Below are 23,398 nucleotides of genomic sequence, written 5' to 3'. Positions count from 1 at the left end.
AATAGATAATGAATAAATAGTAAAATCATTCATCTAGCTTGTTTTTCATTTGACTTCACTGTATTTGACTCGGGGAGTAATAATCTCACAAACGTGGTGAACTGAGAGGTCTGCACAGATGATACTGAGTGGACAGATCTGATAAGTGTCTTGGACCAAAGCCATTCAGTGATTTATGGACAGTCAATAATGTAATTCACAAGTTCACACTGTGAGAAAGGCAATGGCATTATAGCTGAAGAGGCCTGACTCCTGATGAGTAAAAATACTATTACTATAGTCGATTTGGAGAGATGTCACTCTTAGGGTTCTTTCTCATTCTCATTCCAAATGTGGGGTTGTGCTTAAGAATATAGACGTGTTAAACACACAAGTTAAGATGACACTATTATTTCATAGACACATTACAAATGGGCCAACAATGCTACTCATTTAGAAGCAGCAATATTGATTTGCAAGTTGACATAAATGAAATAAAAAGTACTTTACATTGGAGAATACAGTACTGCACATTCGTGCAATAACAGGAGAAAAAGAGGGGAAATTAATGTCTATTATGACAAAGTCAGTGTCAGTCATCCTTCAAAAATGGTACCGAATATATAAAATGAGACTGAAAGCTCTCAATTTCTTGAAGTGAAAAAAATTATGTTACTTCTTTGTGCTACAGAATTCCTCAGCCAATGAAAATCAAAGATTGACTAGTTTTTCCACAGGGACTTAATGTGAGTAGGGTTTATTAATCTATGAGTTACTGATCTCAGGCAAGAATAATTTCAACTCTAATCATGAGTTATAAAGACTGAGAAGATCAGAATGAATAGGGTTTTTTCCAATTTACAGTATGATCTGGTTCCACCATATACAATCCAAGCTGTTCCTTTTGTTTTGAGAGCTGAATACCGTGTATACACAGAGGTTCAGTTGACACAATAGCCAGTTGGAGGTTAATTAACAACCTGAATGGGTCACACAGGCATAGTTGTCGGGTTGGTTTGTACCAAATTTCCCTTTACGGCCCCCCAAAAAATTAAGAAGAACCTGAGCTCACCTGAGTTCATACAATTCCCAGTCAGAAAAAGCTTTAGAAAACATTGTCTCACTATACAGTATGTACAAAATCTTAGGCTAAGTTCATAACACAGGTCTTAATGTACTATTCTGATTTTTTTTTTTTTTCAATTTTTTTTTTTTTTTTGCGTGCCCGTTCAGACTGCCATTGTCCATTGAGCCCGTGCAAGTATCACGCATGCGCACTTATTCGCAGTACGAGATGCGCTGAGCAAACTGACCCGCTTGCGCAGGAGCATCAAAACAAATCACTAAATATGCTGGCTCAATGTCATTTAAGGGTGATCATATTTTGATTTCCATAAAGATGACACAAATAACAGACATAAATAATCCCTGTTTAGTTTTAAAAGTTTAGTATCAAAAGGAAGTATTCAGCATTAAAAGTGCAAATGGATTGATAGCATGCACGCACTGTGCATGCATGACGCACACACATACGGACATTTTGCCCCGACTCTCGGCCGTGTAAGCAATCTTGAAATATTGCTCATTTGGAGCACGGAGAGAAAACCGAGAATTGTCAGGCTTACCCCGCCACACACATTTTACTTTTTTATGACTGTTGTCAAGCCCACCTCTTCCCTAAAAACCACATTCAAATTAAGCGCTATACTACTGCATAGCTCCATCACTACCATAGTGCCCTGTCTCTCACCTTCTTTGCTGACGTAATTGCTGCATGAATTCCGACTTGAGGGACTTGACAGTTCAGACCGCTGCCACATTCTGGAAAAATGTGGCCCAGATCGGATTTTAACCACATATGAAAGTGACTTAGATCAGATTTGAAAAGGTCCACTATAATGTGATTTCTCCCGTTCAGACCATCAAGTTAATGCTTACTTGAGTCGGAAAAACACGGGGAAAAAAATCTGATTTGTGCATTAAGACCTGCGGTATGAAACTAGCCTTAGTGTTCTAACTAAATAGGTTATTACTATATTGTGGATTTATTGTATCACGAGTCTCTGCAGTCGAGGGGATTGGTGGACGGATAAGAAAAAAATACTGTGTACATTAAATTGAGATAGAAATTGCCCAATCCAGACTATTAAAATTACACATTAAAATGTGAGTAACTATTCATTAAGGAGAAATGTCCATTTTATCAGATGATAGATTCCTGAATGGAGGATACAGTACTTCCGTATCAGTAAATTAGACAGTTTCTTGCGTGTTTTTTTTCTCCTACCACGGCAAAATGTTTTAAAGGACAATTCTATTACAAACCCTCAGATTGAATTTGGAATTGTCGTCATGTATGGATGATTCAGACAAGCAACACTTTGCTGCTCGATTACAAACAAAATGTCAAGGGGTTTATATCGCAGCAATTTGTCGCATTCCAGAGCTTGTGTGCTTCAGTGCCTGGGTCAATGATCTGTTACACCTCGTTGTATTATAGAATCTTTCACGTACTCATACTCTGTGAGAGCATTGGAGAGTCGCTTGGGGACAGGATCAAATTGAAGATTTGTAAAACTGAGAGTATATCATGTGACCAGAGAAATGACTGTTTAAATGATGAAAGTCATTCCAAGAGGATGCAAGTGACTCCGAGGGAAATTCCTCCAAACAAACCCAATCCTTCCTGCCTTGTTTTGATCAAGAAGGATGCTTTAAAAAGTTTATTTTTTCATATTAGAACTCACCTGTGCATTGTTATCTTTCATGGGTGCTTCATCAGAGTGTGGCATGCCGAAAGTGTATGAGAACAGAGGATAGAGGAAGTGAGAGCTGCTCGGGAATACAATGGTTCTAACGTTCCCTTTCAGTCAGCTTCAGGGTCTTATCTCCTTTCAACACTCTACCCTATGACTGCCATTATAAGAAAGGATTTACAATGTGTGAATGCTGCAAACTTCTCGTTTGCCTTGCTGTAACACATGCAAAACCATGCTGAGGGAGCTTTCCATTACCATACCTACAAAGACCAAACTCCAATGTTTGCATATGAGCCATTTAGGAGATGCTATCAATGTAGAAGGGACAGAATAGAATAGAGTCTCGAGGACTGGAGTGTTTGTCGTGTGAGATAGGAAAAGACAAAGCAGTTTTCGAAATTAATGCCATCAAAGAGACTTCTAACCTCAGTATTATGTCACCCAGTTCATCTAGGAGAGTTGTGTGCGTTTCATTGTGCAGTTTATCAGGCCGACCACATGGAGCACAGGCGCTTACCCAGTGACCGTTCAACAAAAGGCCAAATTAAGAGGGATGAGCGGCTGTCGGCGAGGCCGGCTGACAGGTTGACTGACGCTGTTCCAGAGGAGAATAGCATCCTGTCCATCTTGGAGCTGTCACCTTGACAGGAATTCTTTTCTTTGGATGCAACCCCCATCACTAACCTTTCTGTCACTCATGACCACACAGACACATATAGTCAGTGTTGTTAATAACGGCATTAGAGTATAACGGCATTACTAACAGCATTATTTTTCTCAGTTGTGAGTAATATAATTAATTACTTTCCCATCTTTGCAACGTCGTTACCATTACTGAGGATGTGAAGGCGTGCGTGACTGCAATTTGGTTGAATGACCAGAGATGTCTGAGAGACACGGAGAGAGCAGAGCGGGGGGGGTTGGTTGTGACGCTGCTGCAAACGGGATGATAGGTGGCTTGGAGCGTTAGCATAACATTCGCGTTCTCGCTAGCATTAGCATTTAGAGAGGCGAGGGTCAATTTAAACTCTCGGGCAACTTTTTTTGTTACATACAGTTTGTGGCATTCAGGTGACAAGAATTAATTGAAAATAATGGACTGTTTTCCTGTTCAGTATGCATTATCATCACCAAGTGGGCATTGTCCTTGTAGATGCTACAATGTAAAAAAAATTGTTTTTGTTTTTTATTACCAAAAATGGTCACTTGTCCTAAACTTTTCTTGAATGACGTATCCATAAATGTTGTGTAATTTAAAAAAAAAAAAAAAAAAAAATATCAAGAGATTCAGAGCCTCACCTGCATATTGAAAAGAAATATATACAAATATATATTTTGTATATATATATATATATATATATATTAGGGGTATGACAGTACACACAACTCACGGTTCAGTACGTACCTCGGTACGGGGGTCACAGTTTGGTGCAGGTTCAGTTCAACAGAAAAAACAAAAAGTCTTTATCTCACAGAATTTAAACGTTAAGGTTTGTATACCAGCACACGTTTATATAGATGAAATTTAAAAACAAAATGGTAAAAAGGGTGACCTATGTTTTTTTTTTCTTTTTGGAATGAAAAAGAATTCAATTCAATCTGTTGATATAAATATATTTGAAATGAAAGACATTATAGAATGGATCATGTAATAACGTGTAGAACATGAAAAGTAACATCAGCTACTTTGTTGTGTAACTGATTACTCTTTCGTTGAGGTAACTGAGTTACTAACTCAATTACCTGTTGGGAGCAGTAATTTGTTGCTGTAACTAATTACTTTTTAAAAGTAAGATTAGCAACACTGCATATAGTACACTTATTACTTTTTCGATATCCTGCATCCCACCAGAAAGTAAGAAAGCGCCAAATATAAAATGCGTGACAGAACAAGCACCTTTGAACAGATTTTTCTACTTGTTTTTTTTCTTTTCTCGTTCACCTGTTTAGACACAGAGAAGGTTAAATATGAGTGCCTTTCTAGGCTAGAAAAAAAGAGAGCAAAAGATAGAGATGTGCATATATATATATATATATATATATATATATATATATATATATATATATATATATATATATATATATATATATATATATATACACAGTGCCTTGCAAAAGTATTCGGCCCCCTTGAACCTTGCAACCTTTCGCCACATTTCAGGCTTCAAACATAAAGATATAAAATTTTAATTTTTGTCAAGAATCAACAACAATTGGGACACAATCGTGAAGTGGAACAAAATTTATTGGATAATTTAAACTTTTTTAACAAATAAGAAACTGAAAAGTGGGGCGTGCAATATTATTCGGCCCCCTTGCGTTAATACTTTGTAGCGCCACCTTTTGCTCCAATTACAGCTGCAAGTCGCTTGGGGTATGTTTCTATCAGTTTTGCACATCGAGAGACTGACATTCTTGCCCATTCTTCCTTGCAAAACAGCTCGAGCTCAGTGAGGTTGGATGGAGAGTGTTTGGACAGACTCTCCCACCTCAGCTGTAGATCTCTGCAGTTCATCCAGAGTGATCATGGGCCTCTTGGCTGCATCTCTGATCAGTTTTCTCCTTGTTTGAGAAGAAAGTTTGGAAGGACGGCCGGGTCTTGGTAGATTTGCAGTGGTCTGATGCTCCTTCCATTTCAATATGATGGCTTGCACAGCGCTCCTTGAGATGTTTAAAGCTTGGGAAATCTTTTTGTATCCAAATCCGGCTTTAAACTTCTCCACAACAGTATCTCGGACCTGCCTGGTGTGTTCCTTGGTTTTCATAATGCTCTCTGCACTTTAAACAGAACCCTGAGACTATCACAGAGCATTTATCATCATCGGTCATTTAGGACAACATTGGATCATTCAGAGATCCTCACTGAACTTCTGGAGTTTGCTGCACTGAAAGTAAAGGGGCCGAATAATATTGCACGCCCCACTTTTCAGTTTTTTATTTGTTAAAAAAGTTTAAATTATCCAATAAATGTTGTTCCACTTCACGATTGTGTCCCACTTGTTGTTGATTCTTGACAAAAAAATTAAATTTCATATCTTTATGTTTGAAGCCTGAAATGTGGCAAAAGGTTGCAAGATTCAAGGGGGCCGAATACTTTTGCAAGGCACTGTATATACATTTATATATATATATGTATATATATGTATGTATATATGTATATATATATATATATATATATATATATATATATATATATATATATATATATTAGGGCTGTCAAACGATTAACATTTTTAATCGAGTTAATCACAGCTTAAAAATTAATTAATCATAATTAATTGCAACTCAAACCATCTCTAAAATATGCCACAATAAATTATTGTTGGAATGGAAAGATAAGACACAAGATGGATATATACATTCAACATACTGTACATAAACACTGTATTTGTTTATTATAACAAGTCCACAAGCTGGCATTAACATTATCAACATTCTTTCTGTAAGGGATCCACGGGTAGAAAGACTTGTAGTTCTTAAAAGATAAATGTTAGAACAATTTATAGTAATTTTATATCAAAACCCCTCCTAATGTTTTCGTTTTAATAAAATTTGTGAAAATTTCAATCAAAAAATAAACTAGTAGCTCACTATTGTTGACGTCGCCGAGCGGTGACGTCACATGGGCTCACTGCTGTTCTTCCACATTGTTTTTTACTACGTAAGGTAATGACTGAAATACACCACAAGGTATCAATGGTGAGTTTTAAATTATTTAGAAATCAAGCCAATGAGTGTGTTTTGTTCCTCGACTGAGGCCGTATTTCCTTGTTTACTGGTACTTTACGGTCATTTGAGTGCTGGCTTCACCACGTATGAGACCTCTGATAGTATGTATATTGTGACTTAATATTGCCATCCTATGTATTTGTTGGGCTAAACGAAATGTTTGAATAGAGTTTGACCAAAGTCTGAGTACGTTTTATGTATATTTTGCATAGCTATTTTGATTGGGAATGCCAATTCTCTTTGCATTATTTTTGTGAACATTTTTTTTTTTCAAAGATAGGAATATTACTTTTTTTTTGCTTTCACTAAATGATACTTATGTTTGTTGTGAAGGAGTTGCCGAAGCTTATGCCAATAAATGGCGCGGTCCAATGAATGCTTGGGTCCACTTGCCTTTCTATGCCTCTTAGCTCTCAATTTGCAAAAAATGGCTTCATTGTAATCTGTTTGAGGCAATGCATGAGCAGGTCAGTCCGCACATGCGTTAAATGCGTCAAATATTTTAACGTGATTAATTAAACAAAATTAATTACCGCCCGTTAACGCGATAAATTTGACAGCACTAAAATATATGTATACACAGTATATCCTTCTTAATGTAGGTAGTGTTGTTATATGTATCGTTATGACTACCATTCTTACCAAGGGGACACAATGTGGGCAGGTGATACCAAAGGATTTGAAGAGAGAAGACAGGTCGGATAAGAGTGTGATGGAGTAAGATGAGTGAGTAAGAAAAAATGTATTTAAACAGAATAATGATCAATTGAAAAATGTTGTACTAATTAAGTTCCATAAACATTTTATCTCCATGAAAACCTTTCATTCATCACAGCACCACGTGTCATACTTGACTCCACATCTTTGTGCCTGCTCAGAGTGGATAAATTGCAATGTGAATTGATATTAGTTTTATTCGGTGGTTCAGAGTAATGTCACAGTTAGTCAATAAAAAGGTTGGCACCATACTTCAAGTAATCGCAAGTTGACCTGCTTGAATGAGCACCATATGGAGCTTTTACCTTGCTAAAAAAAGGAATGGGGGGGCGAGTCGGACCTTCCCAGTACGAGCGTATGATTTAGTCAGAGGTGCTCTGGCTTCATATGAAAGTAACATTTGTGTTGGTGGCTGGTAAGGTTGGTGAGACTGGAGTTGGGGCAGAGCAGCTGTGTGTGTGTACTTTTCAGCTTCTATTTGTTCTGTAGACATAGGAGGGGTCAGGAGGGTGTCAGCATTGTCTACTGTCCCTCATCATTGGTGGACAGGTGGAGGATTCTCACTCTAGAATGTACCTGCTATGACTATCATATCACTTTTGTTATGCCGCACTATCGAAATTAATTGATACTTAGCATGCAATCAAGCAAAATTTGAATTACAGGATCAAATATGAATATAAAATATAGTGTAAAGAGTATATTAATTAAATCAGGGAAAATAACATGTATTCGTTGTCACATGTGCAAACATCACCATCTTACCGCTTAAAATAAACAAAAATCTTTTTTGACAACAAATGGATATGATATTCAGAATATGAATACATTTTTTTAAATGAATTTGAAAGATAAAATACACCTAAAAGGTAATAGCGCAGTTACGATCAAATTAAGATTCTTATCATGATGCATATAAAACATGCTATGTGCTTTTACTGTAGCAATATACACTAACATACAATGCATTAGAGACATTGCTCTCTTTCGATCCTTGATTGCCAGAGCTTTCAAGATAAGCACACAATGGCTTAGAGAACATTGCCACAGATGTGGTTGGTTTTAAACTGAAGGTTAAGCAGTAAATTAAAAGAAAAAGCAATAATAAATAGACAAGAGGATGTAAAGATGACTACACAAAAATAGATTGTATGATATTATTGAGTGCTAATTAAAGCAGGCAACAAAGACGCCTAATAAAGAGATGCAATAAAATGGAAAATGGATGCGTGCGAGCATAAAAGCTACAATGGAATAAAGGCAAAGCCCACCTTTAACTCTTTGGTTGCAAACTGGGTGGGCGGCCAGCAATTGATTGCTACTAGCCCTCTTACTCAAAATGGGATAGGACGTCGAGCACCTTTAGTGGCATAAAACGAGCATTCACAGACCTTCCACCCAGTTCAAAGGAATCGGATGTCTATCGTTGTCAATAGCAGGCAATGAGTTAATATTTGGCCATCTGATACATTACCATCCAGCTAAATCATCAGTTTAATAATATCTGATCATCTTCAAACAAACACACACACACACATAGACAGAGTTTTACTTCTGTGCCGGGGGGGGGGCAAAATATGTTGATGACCCCGAAACATGGTGTCAGCAATAAAACTAACTTACAAGATACTGTATATGTTAGTATGCATAGTTTAACCATGCTTGTAAATTATGTGCGTGTGTGTGGGTATGCGTGCGTTTGTGAGCGTACGCGTTTTTCTTTGGTGAATTAAACACCGATTTTTGCGTTCCTCGGAGATATCCAATTTAATTCCAAACGTTTCCAGTCACTCACACCCTTATGAAATGAATCCTCACCGTGGTGAGTTTGAAAATGGCGGCTGGCAAAACAGAAGACGACATCCTTTTTGACTAAATATTCCAGCCAGGAATATTTTTAATCACATATTAAAAATGAGCTTTTTTTTTTTTTTTTTCTTTTAGTTTTCCATCTTTTTTTGATATTGGCTAAGCAAAGAAAATGACCGTCTCTAAGGTGCTAGTCACATGATCTGTTCAAAAATTAATTTTGACACATACTTTTTGACTGAATATTCCAGCAAGGAATATTTCTAATCATACATTGAAAATGAGCGTTTTTTTTTTTTTGTTTCCCATTTTTGGGGGTTTTGGCTAAGCAAAGAAAATGACCGTCTCTAAGGTGCATGATTTGTTCAAAAATTAATTTTGACCCATTATAAAAATATTTTTTTGTTAATTTCATTCATTTTTGTTGTGTGTTTTATTGCTATACAACATGTGTAGACAACATTTTACCCGCAAAGTCTTAATTTTACGTTCATATATTGGAAAATCAATTACATGTAATGACATTTTCGGCCACACCAGGGGCTATGCATATCTGTCAACTCGAGGCAGTTGGCAATCTTACAAATAGTGATGTATGCCCTTAAAAAATGTTGACTAATCTTACAAGGTTTATGTGTGCAATATGAAACAAAAATAACAAAAATTAAGTAATAAAATAAATAAAATTACGCATGCAATCTTTGAGTCAGGGAACATTTCTTTTGCTAATTCTGAGAAGTTATCATGAATAGCTGCAGGCAAATTGTGTTCAGCAACGAATTAGCAGAATAAAATCTCTGCTTTCTTCACAGCATCCAATGAGTGTGTGGTTTTAATTTGCGGTAAAAATTGTTCATTGATAGGCTTGTAGCTTTTCATTCTGCAGACTGCATCTTGATGACCTTTTGTCTCAAAGTGCTTTCTTATATCGTATAATCCTGATGCGGAAACTTTAATGTTCAATCCACACGGCACGCAAAATGAATACTATTGTCTTTTCAAAGACGCTTTTATGCATCCAGCATATTCACCAGTTTGTGTCTCCCATTCTGGTAGATGGCGTCCGTGGGCAACAGTTTTTCTTTCCTTACGACCTGGTTCATCCATATTTTTATCACGTTTGTATCAACTTTGTCGACTACGAGTCACGAAATGGTGGCGGAAGTGCAAGCGCAGTCACGTAATCGGAAGAATCAGACGCTAAACTCAACGCGCAATTTTCGCGGGCAAACGGCTACAGACCAATTCGGTGTATTGCAAGGGCGTGGGTTTGCATAGGGACGGTAGGGACATAACATTTCAGGACGCTCAAATTGTCCCCACCAACTTTTAAGCAACCTTACTTGCATTATATGATGACTTTAGTTATAAAGGTAATTTCGAATGTCTTCTCAAATGTTGTAAGGATAGAATTGACCCTACCGTTATTAAGTGATTTGCATTATGTTCAGACTTACATTTACATCTTTTGACTTGCTGAATGTGCCAGTCCATTTTTTTCCCTTCAAATGCACATTTGATTGGCTGATGACTTGACCCCCTAACCCCCCAACACAGACACTAACAGCCCTCACAAAAATGCAACATCTCAACAACATGCCACATCCTCCGCCCTCTTTGATTTTTTTTTTTTTCGACCACTAGCAGTAGCAGCCACTGTATGTAGTTTAAAAAGAAATCAATGTTGTGGAGGTGGGGAACACACCACTAATTTTGCTACTAAAAGTCCGACCACAGAGTTGACATTAAACTGTGTGAATTTGCTAACCTGCAAAATACAAGTAGGAAGCTGTTAACATTTATTAGACTTACTAAACTTTTTTTGTTGATCCCTGACAACAAATTTTTTTCAGTTATATTTAATTTCTTTATTTAGACACATAACGTTGAGTAGTCTTAAGACAAATGTTTATTTTTTTTTTTTGCATTCCTGAAAAGTTAAGAGATGATTAACATTTGTATGTTTTTTTTTTTTAAACAATATTTTTATTGATTATACACATTTTATAGCAACATACAACACAAAACAAAAAATAAACAAAAACAAAACCGTCCACAAGTCAAGTAGTTTCACAACTTATTATGCCACAGGTAGTTGTACACCCCATTTGTCAATAAAGTCCAATAAAGGTTTCCATATTTGCTCAAAATCATCTGCCTTTCCTCTCACTACATAGGTTAGTTTTTCCAGCATAACAGAATTTATCATTTCCTTAATCCAGTGATTTATTGAAGGTGTGTCCATTTTCTTCCAAAATAACGCAACGAGCCTCCTGGCCTGTAGCAGTCCAAAATCAATCAAAGTCTGTTTTTTTTTTGCAGGTCACAGAGTCCCTTGGGTAAATGCCCAGTATAAACAATTTTGCATTATACGGTACGTCAATCCCAGCGATATATGACATAATACGTGCCACTTCTATCCAATATCTTTGCAATTTAGGGCAGTCCCAAACACAATGTAAAAGAGTTCCTCGTCCTTCTAAACATTTAATGCAGGTGTCTGGAATATCAGGGGACCAGCTGTTTAACTTTACAGGTGTAATGTATACTCTCATCAGCCATTTATATTGCAATAACCTCATTCTTGTGTTAATAGTTTGTTTTTGGGCTTTTAAACATGCCCTGTTCCATTCTTCCTCTGTTGTTGCCTCCCCAAGTTCAGATTTCCATGCTTCCAGTCTATCAGTTGCGTTTTCACCATCACTCTTTACCAAAACCGAGTAGAATAGGGAAAGTAAGCCCTTCTCATGATGTGAGAGTGTCAGATTTTCTAAGATCGACAGTGGTGGTTCCGATTCAACCTGTTTGTATTTTGAAATAATAAAATGTTTTGCCTGCAAATATTTAAAAAAATGTTTTTTTGGGATATGAAATCTGTTAGAGAGCTCTTCAAATGTAAGTAAAACATTGTTCGAGTATAGATCTGAAACTTTTCCAACCCCCTTCTCTGCCCATATTTTGAAACCACCATCATCCCTTCCTGATTCAAAATTGGAATTACCCCACAGAGGACTATAGCGCGAAATTTGAGGAACATCCTTAACGTGTTGATGTGTCTTATACCAAATGTCAATACAATTTTTGACAAATGGGTTTCTTGTTTTCTTTTTTAAAACTTTGAGGTCTGCAGAGTACAAATAAAGTCTTAGGGGTAGGCATTGTACCGATGCCTGCTCTATAGCCAACCAAGATGGACGTGTCTCATCTGCAAAATAGAATGCCATTGAACGTAACTGAGCAGCCCAATAATACCATTTTAAATTTGGAAAACTTTGTCCCCCTCGTTCATATGGAAGGTATAAAAGTTTAAGACGCAACCTAGCTTTCTTTGCGTTCCAAATAAAAGTGTTGAAAAGTTTATTTACTGTACTAAAGAACACATCTGGCAGAGGTAGCGGAATTGACTGAAATAGATATAAGAATTTAGGTAATATATTCATTTTTATCAAATTGATTCGTCCAATTATGGATACAGGAAGTACCATCCAACGGTCAAGCGTTTGTTTCACGTTATCAACTAAGGGGTCAAAATTCAAAGGAACAATTGTCGTAATTGAAGGTGTTATCTTAATTCCAAGATAAGTAAATCCTTCTTTAGCATTGATAAATGGAGTGTTTATGGTTGGGTTTGAACGCTCTTCATTATTCAAAAATAGTAAAGATGATTTTGTATAGTTGATACAGTAGCCAGCAAACTGTCCAAATACGTCAATATACTTAATTAGGCTTGGGATACTTTTGCGTAGATTCGTTAGGAAAAGAATAACATCATCAGCATATAATGATATTTTATGTTCCAGTCCGCCTAAGCGGACACCAGCAATATCGTTATCTGTTCTAACTGCTATCGCTAATGGCTCTATGGCAAGTATAAACAGCATAGGCGACAGGGGACATCCCTGGCGAGTTGATCGCTCAAGAGTTATTGGTTTTGAGGCGATACCGTTTGTCAAAATACTGGACAATGGAGTATTGTACAGTATCTTAACCCATTTAAGAAAATTATTTCCAAACCCATATTTAGGCAGACATGCAAATAAATACGGCCATTCAATCCTATCAAAAGCTTGTTTGGCATCTAATGACAACAGTGCCGTGTCTTTAGCGTCACATTTTTCATGAATTATGTTCAAGACTCGTCTTATATTATGAAACCCTTGGCGTTTTTTCACAAAACCACTTTGATCTTCATGTATTAAATAAGGAATACATTTTTCTAACCTCTGGGCTAATAATTTGCAAAGAATCTTAGTATCACAGCACATCAAACTTATTGGTCTATAAGAAGACTGTTCTGTAGGAGGCTTCCCTGATTTTAAGATCAATGTTACAACTGCCAATCGTAATGATGGTGGGAGCACTCCGTTTTGAGATGATTCATTAAACATATTTAGTAATGGGATTACCAACTTTTCTTTAAACACTTTATAGAATTCAATCGGTATGCCATCATGTCCACACGTTTTCCCACTACATGTATTTTGGATCGCTTTTGAAATTTCCTCAATCGTTAGATTACTCTCCAATTCCATCTTAAAGTCTTCTCCTAACGTTTGAAATTGATATTGATTCAGAAATTCAATTTGTTCATCAAGAGTCTTTGATAGTTCCGATTTATATATCAATTGATAATATTCTCTGAAGCTGTCATTTATTTCCAATGGATCTCTGGTCAAATGGCCAGATGAAGTTTTTATACATTTAATGGTTCTCTCAGATTGTATCTTTTTTATTTGCCAGGATAGCAATTTTCCCGCCTTCTCTCCTTGATCATAATAGGTACGTTTCAACCATAAAAGGCTATTGGCTACCTTCTCAGCTGAAAGTTTGTTGTACCTAGTTCTCAGAGCCAACAAGTTTTTTTCTCGAACAGGATCATAATTTATATTAAGTTAAATCTCTAGATCTCTAATTTGTTTTTCTAAATTTTCCATTTCCATTCTTCTCTGTTTCGACATATAGCTTGTATAACTAATTATTTCTCCCCTAATATATGCTTTAAATGCTTCCCAGCGTACGCTTGCCGTAGTTTCATTTGTATTCAATTCAAAATAGGAATCAATTTTCCCACCAATATGTTTAACAAATTCTGAGTTTTGTAACCAGTGCAACTGTAAGCGCCAGTTTGGCAGATTACGGACAAAATTTTTAATGTGCCAATTCAGTGAAATAGCAGCATGATCACTAATCACAATGCTGTCATACCAGCATTCGTCAATCTTGAACATTAGTTCTCGGGCCACAAGAAAGTAATCAATGCGGGACCGAGACCTAAGTGCAGCTGAATGACAGGAATATTCTTTTTTATCAGGATTCCGTTCTCTCCACAACTCAACGAGGTTTAAATCAGACATATATTGGTGAATTATTTTTCTGGTGTATGTCTTGGTGGTATCAATACCCGTAGAACGATCAACTTTAGGATCCAAGGTGCAATTAAAATCTCCCCCAATGATGTAACTCCCACATAATGTAGCTAATGTCATAAAAAAATCTTCAAAGAATTTTGGATTGTCATCATTGGGCCCATATATGCTAACCAAATTCATTTTAAGCGAAAGTATATTGCCTTGGACAATGACATATCTACCACCTTGATCTTGTATTGTTTTAGTCATTTGAAATGGTATTTCCTTATGGATTAAAATGATAACACCCCTGGCATAGTTATTATAAGACGCATGAAATACCTGGCCAGTCCATCGATTCTGAACATATTTAATGTCTGAGGGTGTCAAATGGGACTCTTGAAGGAACACAATTCTAGATTTAAGATGTTTCACTCTATTCAAAATTTGTTTCAACTTGCTGAGTTGCCGCAACCCTCGGACATTCCAACTGGTCACCTGTATATTTTTAAGGCTAGATGGATTTTCTTTTTCCATGTAACAAATGTTGAATGTAAAATGACAGATACCCACCATACATTTCCTTGTGGATTGGAAAAAAAAGATTCAAAAATACAAACTTGGACAATACACAAAACAAACATACATACATACACACATAACACATGAGTTCAACACTTGAACCCCCCACCCCCCTTACTCAAAACTGACTGGGAGTAGCCGATCCACCTAGTGGAGGAGCAGCCAAAACTGTGGTAGCTCGAATCAAAACAGAAAGAAAAAAAAAATGATCAGGTGTAGGAAGACCCCTGCACACAGTATTAATAAACTTATATTCAACCCTTTGAAAACGGGTGCATTTAGACGCCGTCTTATTTGTCCACACATGTATTAAAGTCTCGAAATAAAAGAAAAAAAAAAGATCGACGGAAATTGTGTCCACATTACCAATCATTCTGTACTGTACATTGGAACATAGCTGGTTCTCACCGCACTGTTGAGTTATGCGTTTCCCTCATTCTTGCGATGGAACTCCTCCGCAGCTTTCGGTGTCGAGAATAGGAGTATTTTCCCCTTGTGAAGGATCCTCATTTTACACGGATTGTATGTAAATCCACGAAATGCGCCCTTCTCGACGAAGATCTTCCTGATGTTGTTAAAGCCATTTCGTTGCCTCACAGTCTCTGCAGACAGGTCGTCTTTGAAGAAGAGCTTGTCTCCATCATGAGTAATCTCGTGTTTTTTGGCGGAGCGGAAAATCAGCTCCCGATCTTGATATTTCAAGAATCGAACGATGACCGCTCTGTTCTGGCCCGGTCGGGGGGGCGCCAAGGTTCGGTGAGCTCTCTCGAGGGTGAACGCTTGATTCGCGTCCAGCTTCAGCCAGACCGGTAGCATGTCACGTACATAGTCCAACATTGAACGGCTTCCCTCTGCGCCCTCCCGGAGTCCAAAGAGTCGCAAATTGTTTCGCCTACTACGGTTCTCCAGGTCATCAGTTTTCGTCTCAAGGTAGGCTATACGCTTCATAGCTTGGGAGAGTTCGGTTTCGGCTTTTTCCAGTTGTTCCTCTGCCGAGACAATTCGATTCTCTGCTTCTTCCATCCGCGTGGCATTCGCAGCAACATTTCTTTTCACCTCCGACAAGTTGCTCTCCAAAGCGCCGATTGATGAGGCCATCTTCTCTAGACGGTCATTTATTTTGTCAAGTTTAGTGCCGAATCCACCGAACTCAGCGTGAACCTCGCTCCGCAAGCTTTTTGGCTCCGCTAGCACTGTTGCTAACTCCGCCATGCCGCCGTCGGCCTCTTCCTCTCGCTCACACGACGATGAGCTTGTTTTCGACTTTGGAGGGCCACGTCTTCTGGTAAAAATATCGCAGTCCTTGACTGTGCTTGTCTTAGACATATTTCGCTATGGGTTATGGACATGAATGTGGGTTTTGAAGTCGATCTTGTGCAGGGTTCTCCAGAGCAAAAAAATCTAAGCTGCCATCTTGAATCGCAGCTCCACCCCCTCCGCCATGAAACATTTGTATGTTAATATAATTTATGTTCAAATATTGCAATTTAAATTCGCAAAAAAAATCCAGACATTTATTCTGGAAGTTTTCAAAATGTTTTAGTAGTTTTTCAAAACAAAGGTCTGAATCGAACGGTTTATCACCAGAACCAACACACATTAAAGTATTAGTCAATACAGATCTATTTTGTTTATCACCTGGACCAATACACATTAAAGTATAAGTCAATACAGGTTTATTTTGCATTGATAATTTAGCCTATCAATTAATTAGGTTCATATTCATGAGAAATGTAGCGCTGACCCCCGTTCACCCAATCTGTTTGGTCTTATTAATGTCCCGTCCCCAGCAAAAAGTGGAAATGTAGGTTGTGGTGTTATATTGTCCCTACCAACGTTGAGACCAAACCTATGCCCTTGCCTTGGTGTATTGTCTTGTTGCCGAAACGTTGACAAAATCAGAACAGGGAGAAACAAACGTAATGCACGAAAAATGTACAGATTTTGAACGTACGGCGTACACATTTAAAAATCAGGGCTCACTTGTACAAATTACGCCAAAACCGTACAACTTGACAGGTATGGGCCAAGCCAATCCCCCCACCCCGTTCCCCCTTAATCTCTGCATATGCATACACACAAAAACAAACAAACAAACAAACAAACAAACAAACACACAGGTTAAAACTTCTACTTAAGGCTAGTAGATTAAAAACATTTCTTTACAATTCAATATGCAATGGTATTCCCCAACATTTTGTTTGGCATATTAAACACACAAAGAGCCTGTCTGCAGGATAAGAGTCTTGAGGCGTGCGACGCTGCCCTCGGCGCCTGGGTATGGGGAAACAGCGGCCCTTACTGGTGTGTGAGGGAACTGAAAAACAATAAGGCAGCCCCTGGTTCATTTATGATTGGAATCATTAGAAAGGACACAAGGCGCACTGTGATTTTATATACAGCTGTGTTGCAATTAAGCATTTTTTACAGCCATTGTCGTAAGTTTGCATTGAATTTCAGAGGGAGAGAGAGAGAGAGAGAGAGAGAGAGAGAGAGAGAGAGAGAGAGAGAGAGAGAGAGAGAGAGAGAGAGAGAGAGAGAGAGAGAGAGAGAGAGAGAGAATTCCAGATGGTGTTTAAACGCAGACAGAAGGCTACAGAGAGGACAGCGGACCAGAGAGAGAGATAGGGAAAGAGAGGCGGAGGAGGAGGCGAGAGACCCGCGGTTGGTGCGCACAGTGGGCTCGCCAGCTCCATTCATTAGTGAAGAGGACAAGCAAGCGGGGGAAAGCCTGATTTCTGCACCGAAGAAGCACTCCGTGAGCGCACATGCTTGAGAAGTAAACCTGGTGGCTACAAGACTTGACATTCGGCGAAGGTGGAGAAGAAGGAGCGCATTGACACACGCGCGCACGTCTTTCTTTCTACACAGTACCAAGATCACCTTTCAGAGAGAATAAACAACAGGAGGAATTATTCTCATCGGACATATTTAGAGTTTTGCCCCTGAAACTGAGAACTAAAAGAAAGAGGTCTGAAAGTCACGCGAGGATACAAGACGCACCCTACAGACTCAAGGATCCGCATCTTGATATTTTCGGCAGTTTTTATGCAGGATTCACCAGGATTTGAGGACTTCGGGTTGTGTCTATTTTTAAGACAAGAGGCTACGTTATTACTGTGTTCTGAACATGACTAAGAAATCGGATTTATATGGACTGGGCGAGTTGTGATATTTGACTTTACAAGACCAAAGACCAGGTGTGTGTGAGGCTTGCCTCTCTTATTTTTTGAACATTTTGGGGGCGTATATTAAAGACAACAAATATACATCCAAAGTGAAAGCAGAAGCCCAAGAGCCGTTTTTGAACGCCCAAAGGAAAGTTAAACATATTTTCATGTTTAATAGTGGCGGCTTCAGCCTCTTTCCTGCCAGTATTTCAACAAACAAACAAAAAGGAAGCGTGTCCACTCAGCTGTTGACGCCCTCCACCATCAAAATAATGAGGATTGAGGCAATATAAACGATAACCAAGAAATTGTGGATTATCATCCCTTCACGTATAGCTCAGTTCGACCTCAACCTTCACAGAGTAAGTGAATGTTTTTGTTTTTAATTGCACACCACACACGTACAGTTCATTAAACAGTTTAAAAGAGTTTGGGAGGTGGTGTCTGATATTATATTTTCTGTAATGTAGGTAATTTTTATGTTGCTGTATTTTTTGAAGGTACTCAATATGTTCATCATTCAGCAGCATCCAACTTTGTTTAAGTGATTATGTGTGTGTGTGGCGTGTTTTCCATGTCAACTATTGCGGCTTTCTTTCCTACTATAGTATCAGATAACGCATGTCAAAATACTGCAATCTCTGCAGGAAAGTAATCAGTGTCTACTCTACTTGTGTCTTTAGGAAAGCCATTGCTCTATGTGGGGCCGTTTTGATAATATTATATGATGTCGGTGTGGTTTACTGTTACTTTGTTGTTGTATTTATGAGCCCATGAACTTCTAGTGTTGTTTACATTTATTGCAGGGAATAAAAGGAGGAATGAAAGAGGGAGAGAGAGCAAGCGAGAGAAAGGTCTGTGCTGCACATCAAGGTGTTGTTGAAAAAAAGTGAGATACAAAATCCTTGCACTGCTTCACATGGTGTCCACTTTGATTGGTTAGAGGTTATAGGAGTGAAAGAGGATGAATTGAAACATTTACTCTGCACTGAACCGTGCAGTGCTGCATGACATCCTTGCCACCCTTTTGTATATCTTTTGCTTTTCTATTATCCTCTAAATGGGTGTCATTTCTTTCATAGTGATAAGGGTATTCCACATTTTAACGAAAGATACTAAGAAAGCCAAAGAAAAATGATCATTTTAAACCCAAAAGAGCCCCCATGGAGACACTCCCTGCGAGGAAACCTGAAGTTCTTCCCCCACTTGAACAGCCTCACAGCGCTCTCTTCCGCCGCTGAGAGCAACAGTAAAACACTAAGGCCTTTTTCTCTGTCGGACGCAGAACCCGTATAATTGGCGCTGGTAAATATCATCTGAATAATTGAACAGTCAATAATAGACTCCAACAATGGATGTGAGGTTAAAGGCAGTGGCAAAACCGCAGCGCAGACGCCCTGCCTGACCGCACAGCCTAAGTCCATCATCTCCATCTCACTCCTTCCACTGAGGCAGATGTCCCTTCTTCATCATTAAGTAGCACTCTTTAAAGGCATGCCCTTCATTATGACCCCAGTATGAGTTGTTATTCACTGCCTATTTACCACAAGCTTGCAATAAGAGCGTTATGCGTGTACATAAGGGATGATATTAACAAGCGAGCAATACCTAATAGTTTAAGTTTTTTACTGAAACGCACCAACAGCATGCAGCAATCTTATCGTCTCACATCTCAGGTGCATTTCAGTATTTGTATCATTTTCTGTTTGTCTACTCATATGGGTCATTCGCTGCAGTCAAATCAAACTTGAGTTTATTGTATATGTGCGTGGGCTCAAAAAGTGTGCTGTGTGGTAATTATTGTGATTTAAATGCGGGCAGTGCAGGTGAAGCCGCCTGCCTCCTAATTAATGAGTGGAACAGATGGCCTCAGGTGGGCGTGCGCTACCAACTCACAGCTAGTCAGTCAGGTGGTCAGCACAACAAAGACACCTGGGCCACCACAAACAAGACAAGGCAAACAAGCCAAAGACATCATATGCTGTACGTGTGTGCATTTGTGTGTCCTCCCTCCGTCTGTCAACTACATTACCATCAGTTTGGCGTCTGAATAGAGGTGCGGTCTATGTGTAAAGTGAGCCACCATGCTATGCTCACTAAGTATCATTTTAAATTTAATGTAGGCAGCATGGTGTTATATGATTAACATGTTTATGACAAGGTTTTGGGTTCAAATGTTGACGCCAGCGTTTTCCCCGCCGATTTGTGCAAGTTTCCTCAGGTTATTGCAGCTTCCGCCTGTTTCTCAAAACATGTTAAGTCTAATACTCGTCTATAAGTGTAAATATTTGTTTTTTATATGTATGTTACTTATTTGGTGATGAGTCTAGTACACTGCCTCTTGCCTTAAAGTCAGCTGGGACAGGCTCTCGCTCACCCGTAACACTAATGAGCACAAGTGGTAGAGAAAATTGATGGAAATTTGAAGTAATGAATGAAAGGCCTGTACATTTAATAGCAGTTTTGGCACTGCGCAAATGCAGAGATGCTTTCTTTGTGCTGTGGTCGGAGCAGTTTTAAAATCATGGATGCTCACAACACAAACGCGCTTCACTTGAAGACTGAGAACTGAACTCCCGTCTCAAAGCGCCGCTCATGCAGCTCTATCCATAGTTTGTCTGGGCTCCACATGTGTTTGACATTACTGCGACAAGGCTGCCCATCCTCTCTTGGGAGATGGGGAATGTCAAAGAATAGAGTGGAGAACTTGAGCAGCTTCCCAACATCTGACGGAATGAGAAACACACTCAGTGCACGGCCAGCCCATTGACGCCACAGCGTGGGACCAGAGCTAAGGGTGTAGGCCAAGTAAAACCCCAAATGCGCGTGTGTGTGTAAAATATCCGTTTTTCTTCTTTCGGCACCATTCCTTATATGCGTACATGCTCGCTAGGATTCTGAAGAATAACATACGACACTCTCAAAGCATTTCACAACACTGTTTTACATGAACTGCAATTATAAGGTGTCTGGTTTTGACTTTCCACGCGTGCCGAGAAGGTGAAACCTGCCAATTACCATGCAGACATTCACGGAGGAAAATCTCTCTTAATTATTTGTTGGATTGACGCTTCATTTTCCTAGAATTACCCTAACACACGCAGCATTGACAAATTGCACTTCCAATCATGCTTTCAAAAAGGAGGCACGCTTCCAGCTGACAGAAACACTCAACCATAAATACTCTCACAAACAACACATATAAATTGATGCGTGGTATGAATTCAAGGCAAACCCGTAGGAGAAAAGCATTTCCTCCTCCTCCCTTCCTCGTCTTGTGCCTATTTCACCTCCTGCTTTCCCTCCTCACCTCAGACTTCCTCGCATGTCCAGAAACCCACGACCTTTTTGTAACCCTCTTCTACATCCCTGTCGTCTCGGCGCACCGGCCCACCTCCTATCTGCTCCACTTCATGGGAGCGCATGGCTGGAAGTGTGCTCAGATCAGAGTCAGACACAGGAAGCAGCTGGGCTAATCTACAGTAGCAGTGTTTTAATCAAACCAGATGAACAGGGCGACAGAGACAATGGGAAGTACGTATCACCAGCACGTCTCGATTTAAGGCGACCCCTCCTCTTCCTTCTGCCCTCTATTGTGGCCTTTATCGCAGACAGGGAGTAAACATGTACTAAAGAAGACAGACAGAAATGATTAAGACTTAAACTCCAAAGCAGTCCGCTGCAATGGCGGAGCGTTACATTGGAGAAGGCCTTAAGCGTGTCTTGTCCTCACTCTCTCTTTCTATATACACATTATATATAAATACGTATGCAGTATTTGGCAAATTAAAAAGCTGTTATCTCCTGGAAACAGATCCTGTGCCACACAGATGGTTCCGTCCTTCTTCAAATGGGAGCTGAACTGCTGAATGCCGTTGTGTTACCAGTAGAAGAACAGACCTAATCTCGGCTCCAGCCTTCCTTCCTCTGCCTCTCTGTCTCTGCTCACACACTCAAATACATGAGTGGGCTCGCACTCACACACGAACACGCACACACATTACTACTCACAAAACTCTACTCTCTACCCTGATCCTTTTACACAAAATCATTGCAGTAATTCAACTATAAAATGGGCAGTTTAGACAGGCAGGGTTATCTATTGTGCAGATGATGAACATATTTTCTTGTTGAGACCAAGAGGGATGGTCAATTTGAGACATGAGTTATCATGTGACATTAAAAAGTCACAAGGGATCTCAGCTAGCGTGGAAGGTTTATTTTTGATGGTGTCAAATGCTCTCTTCACTGAGCGATGATCCCATTTGTAATAGGTAAGATGCAGCCACTGCCTCTATTACATGGTAAATAAACAGCCATTACTTATTAGGTATTATATGGCTGTGATTTTTTTTCAATGATAAATGTCCCCTCTTTTAGCATAATAATACAACCTTTCAAAGGTCAAGCAAGCCCGCATTTCACATTTAATCTGTCTTCGTCCTTAGTTAGGTTTCCTCGAAATACTCTCGCTTTCTAAACATTTATGATAACATGTATGATAGGTTAATTGAAGACTCCAAATACTGTAATTTCCCGAATATAAGGTGCACCCATGTATAATGCGCACCCCATATTTTCTTGTAAAATCTAGGGGAAACTATTGTACCCGTTTATAACGCGCACCCTAATTTCAGCACCAATAAATAGAAGAATACAAGAAAACAGAGTTTGTGTACAGATACAGAAATGTCATTTTACTGACTGGTGAAACACAGCACAAGCATAGCACATTTGTAGTTTACAATATTTACGGTAATAATATGATTTGACAACTTCTCCAACTTACCAGAATCTAGGAGAAAACAAAACAGATGTGACTTTTCTTTTAAAGGCTGCTGTATAACTTGCTCGTTTCATCATGATGAATAAATGTTTCTTCCATGGATTGATACGGTAAAATAAAAGTGGGGACCGAAGTCGGAAAACGGAAAAAGTGCATCGCTGTGGACTGTAACCAGAGGAACTATTGTTATTTGGGTTTGAGTTTCCCGAGGGACAGATATAGTTGACTGACACAGGAACTCTGTGTTGTGTTACGTTTGTTATGGTCCGAGTTGCTGAGGTGCAATAAACTTTGACTCAAATGAGTTCAAGAAACTAAATTCTGTGCTTTAAGAAGAGTGAAGAAAGCAGAATTTAACACAGACGAAATCGTTCGACCAATCAGTGTGGCATTACCGAAACAAGTATTACCAAAATAAAATGGTGACGTCATGTACCGTAATGGACGGCAACGGATCGCTGCATAAGTTTTCTTCAACACAACATGGCCGTGTCAGTAAAAAAAATCTGTCTTAAGTTA

General features: G+C 38.9%; 1 protein-coding gene across 17 annotated transcripts in view; it reads left to right on the top strand.

The window, feature by feature from the left end:
• Nucleotides 1-23,398, top strand: part of cbfa2t3 (CBFA2/RUNX1 partner transcriptional co-repressor 3) — a 74,081-nt gene that overhangs the window by 10,926 nt on the left and 39,757 nt on the right. For 2 of the 17 annotated variants that reach the window (XM_057838640.1, XM_057838604.1), the window contains exon 1: nt 17,497-18,455. The exons of 12 other annotated variants lie outside the window; for them this stretch is intronic. In XM_057838640.1, coding sequence (XP_057694623.1) covers nt 18,455 — 1 coding nt within the window. In that variant the 5' untranslated portion in view covers nt 17,497-18,454. Of the gene's footprint in view, nt 1-15,520; nt 15,854-17,496; nt 18,456-18,477; nt 18,983-23,398 lie in introns of those variants that run through there. 3 more of the 17 variants (XM_057838631.1, XM_057838621.1, XM_057838613.1) reach the window with 3 other exon arrangements.

Source organism: Corythoichthys intestinalis, chromosome 1 (assembly GCF_030265065.1).
Source record: "Corythoichthys intestinalis isolate RoL2023-P3 chromosome 1, ASM3026506v1, whole genome shotgun sequence".
NCBI classification, from domain to species: domain Eukaryota; kingdom Metazoa; phylum Chordata; class Actinopteri; order Syngnathiformes; family Syngnathidae; genus Corythoichthys; species Corythoichthys intestinalis.
Note: the sequence above shows the minus strand (reverse complement) of the source record. Positions and strands in the feature narration are given on the sequence as shown.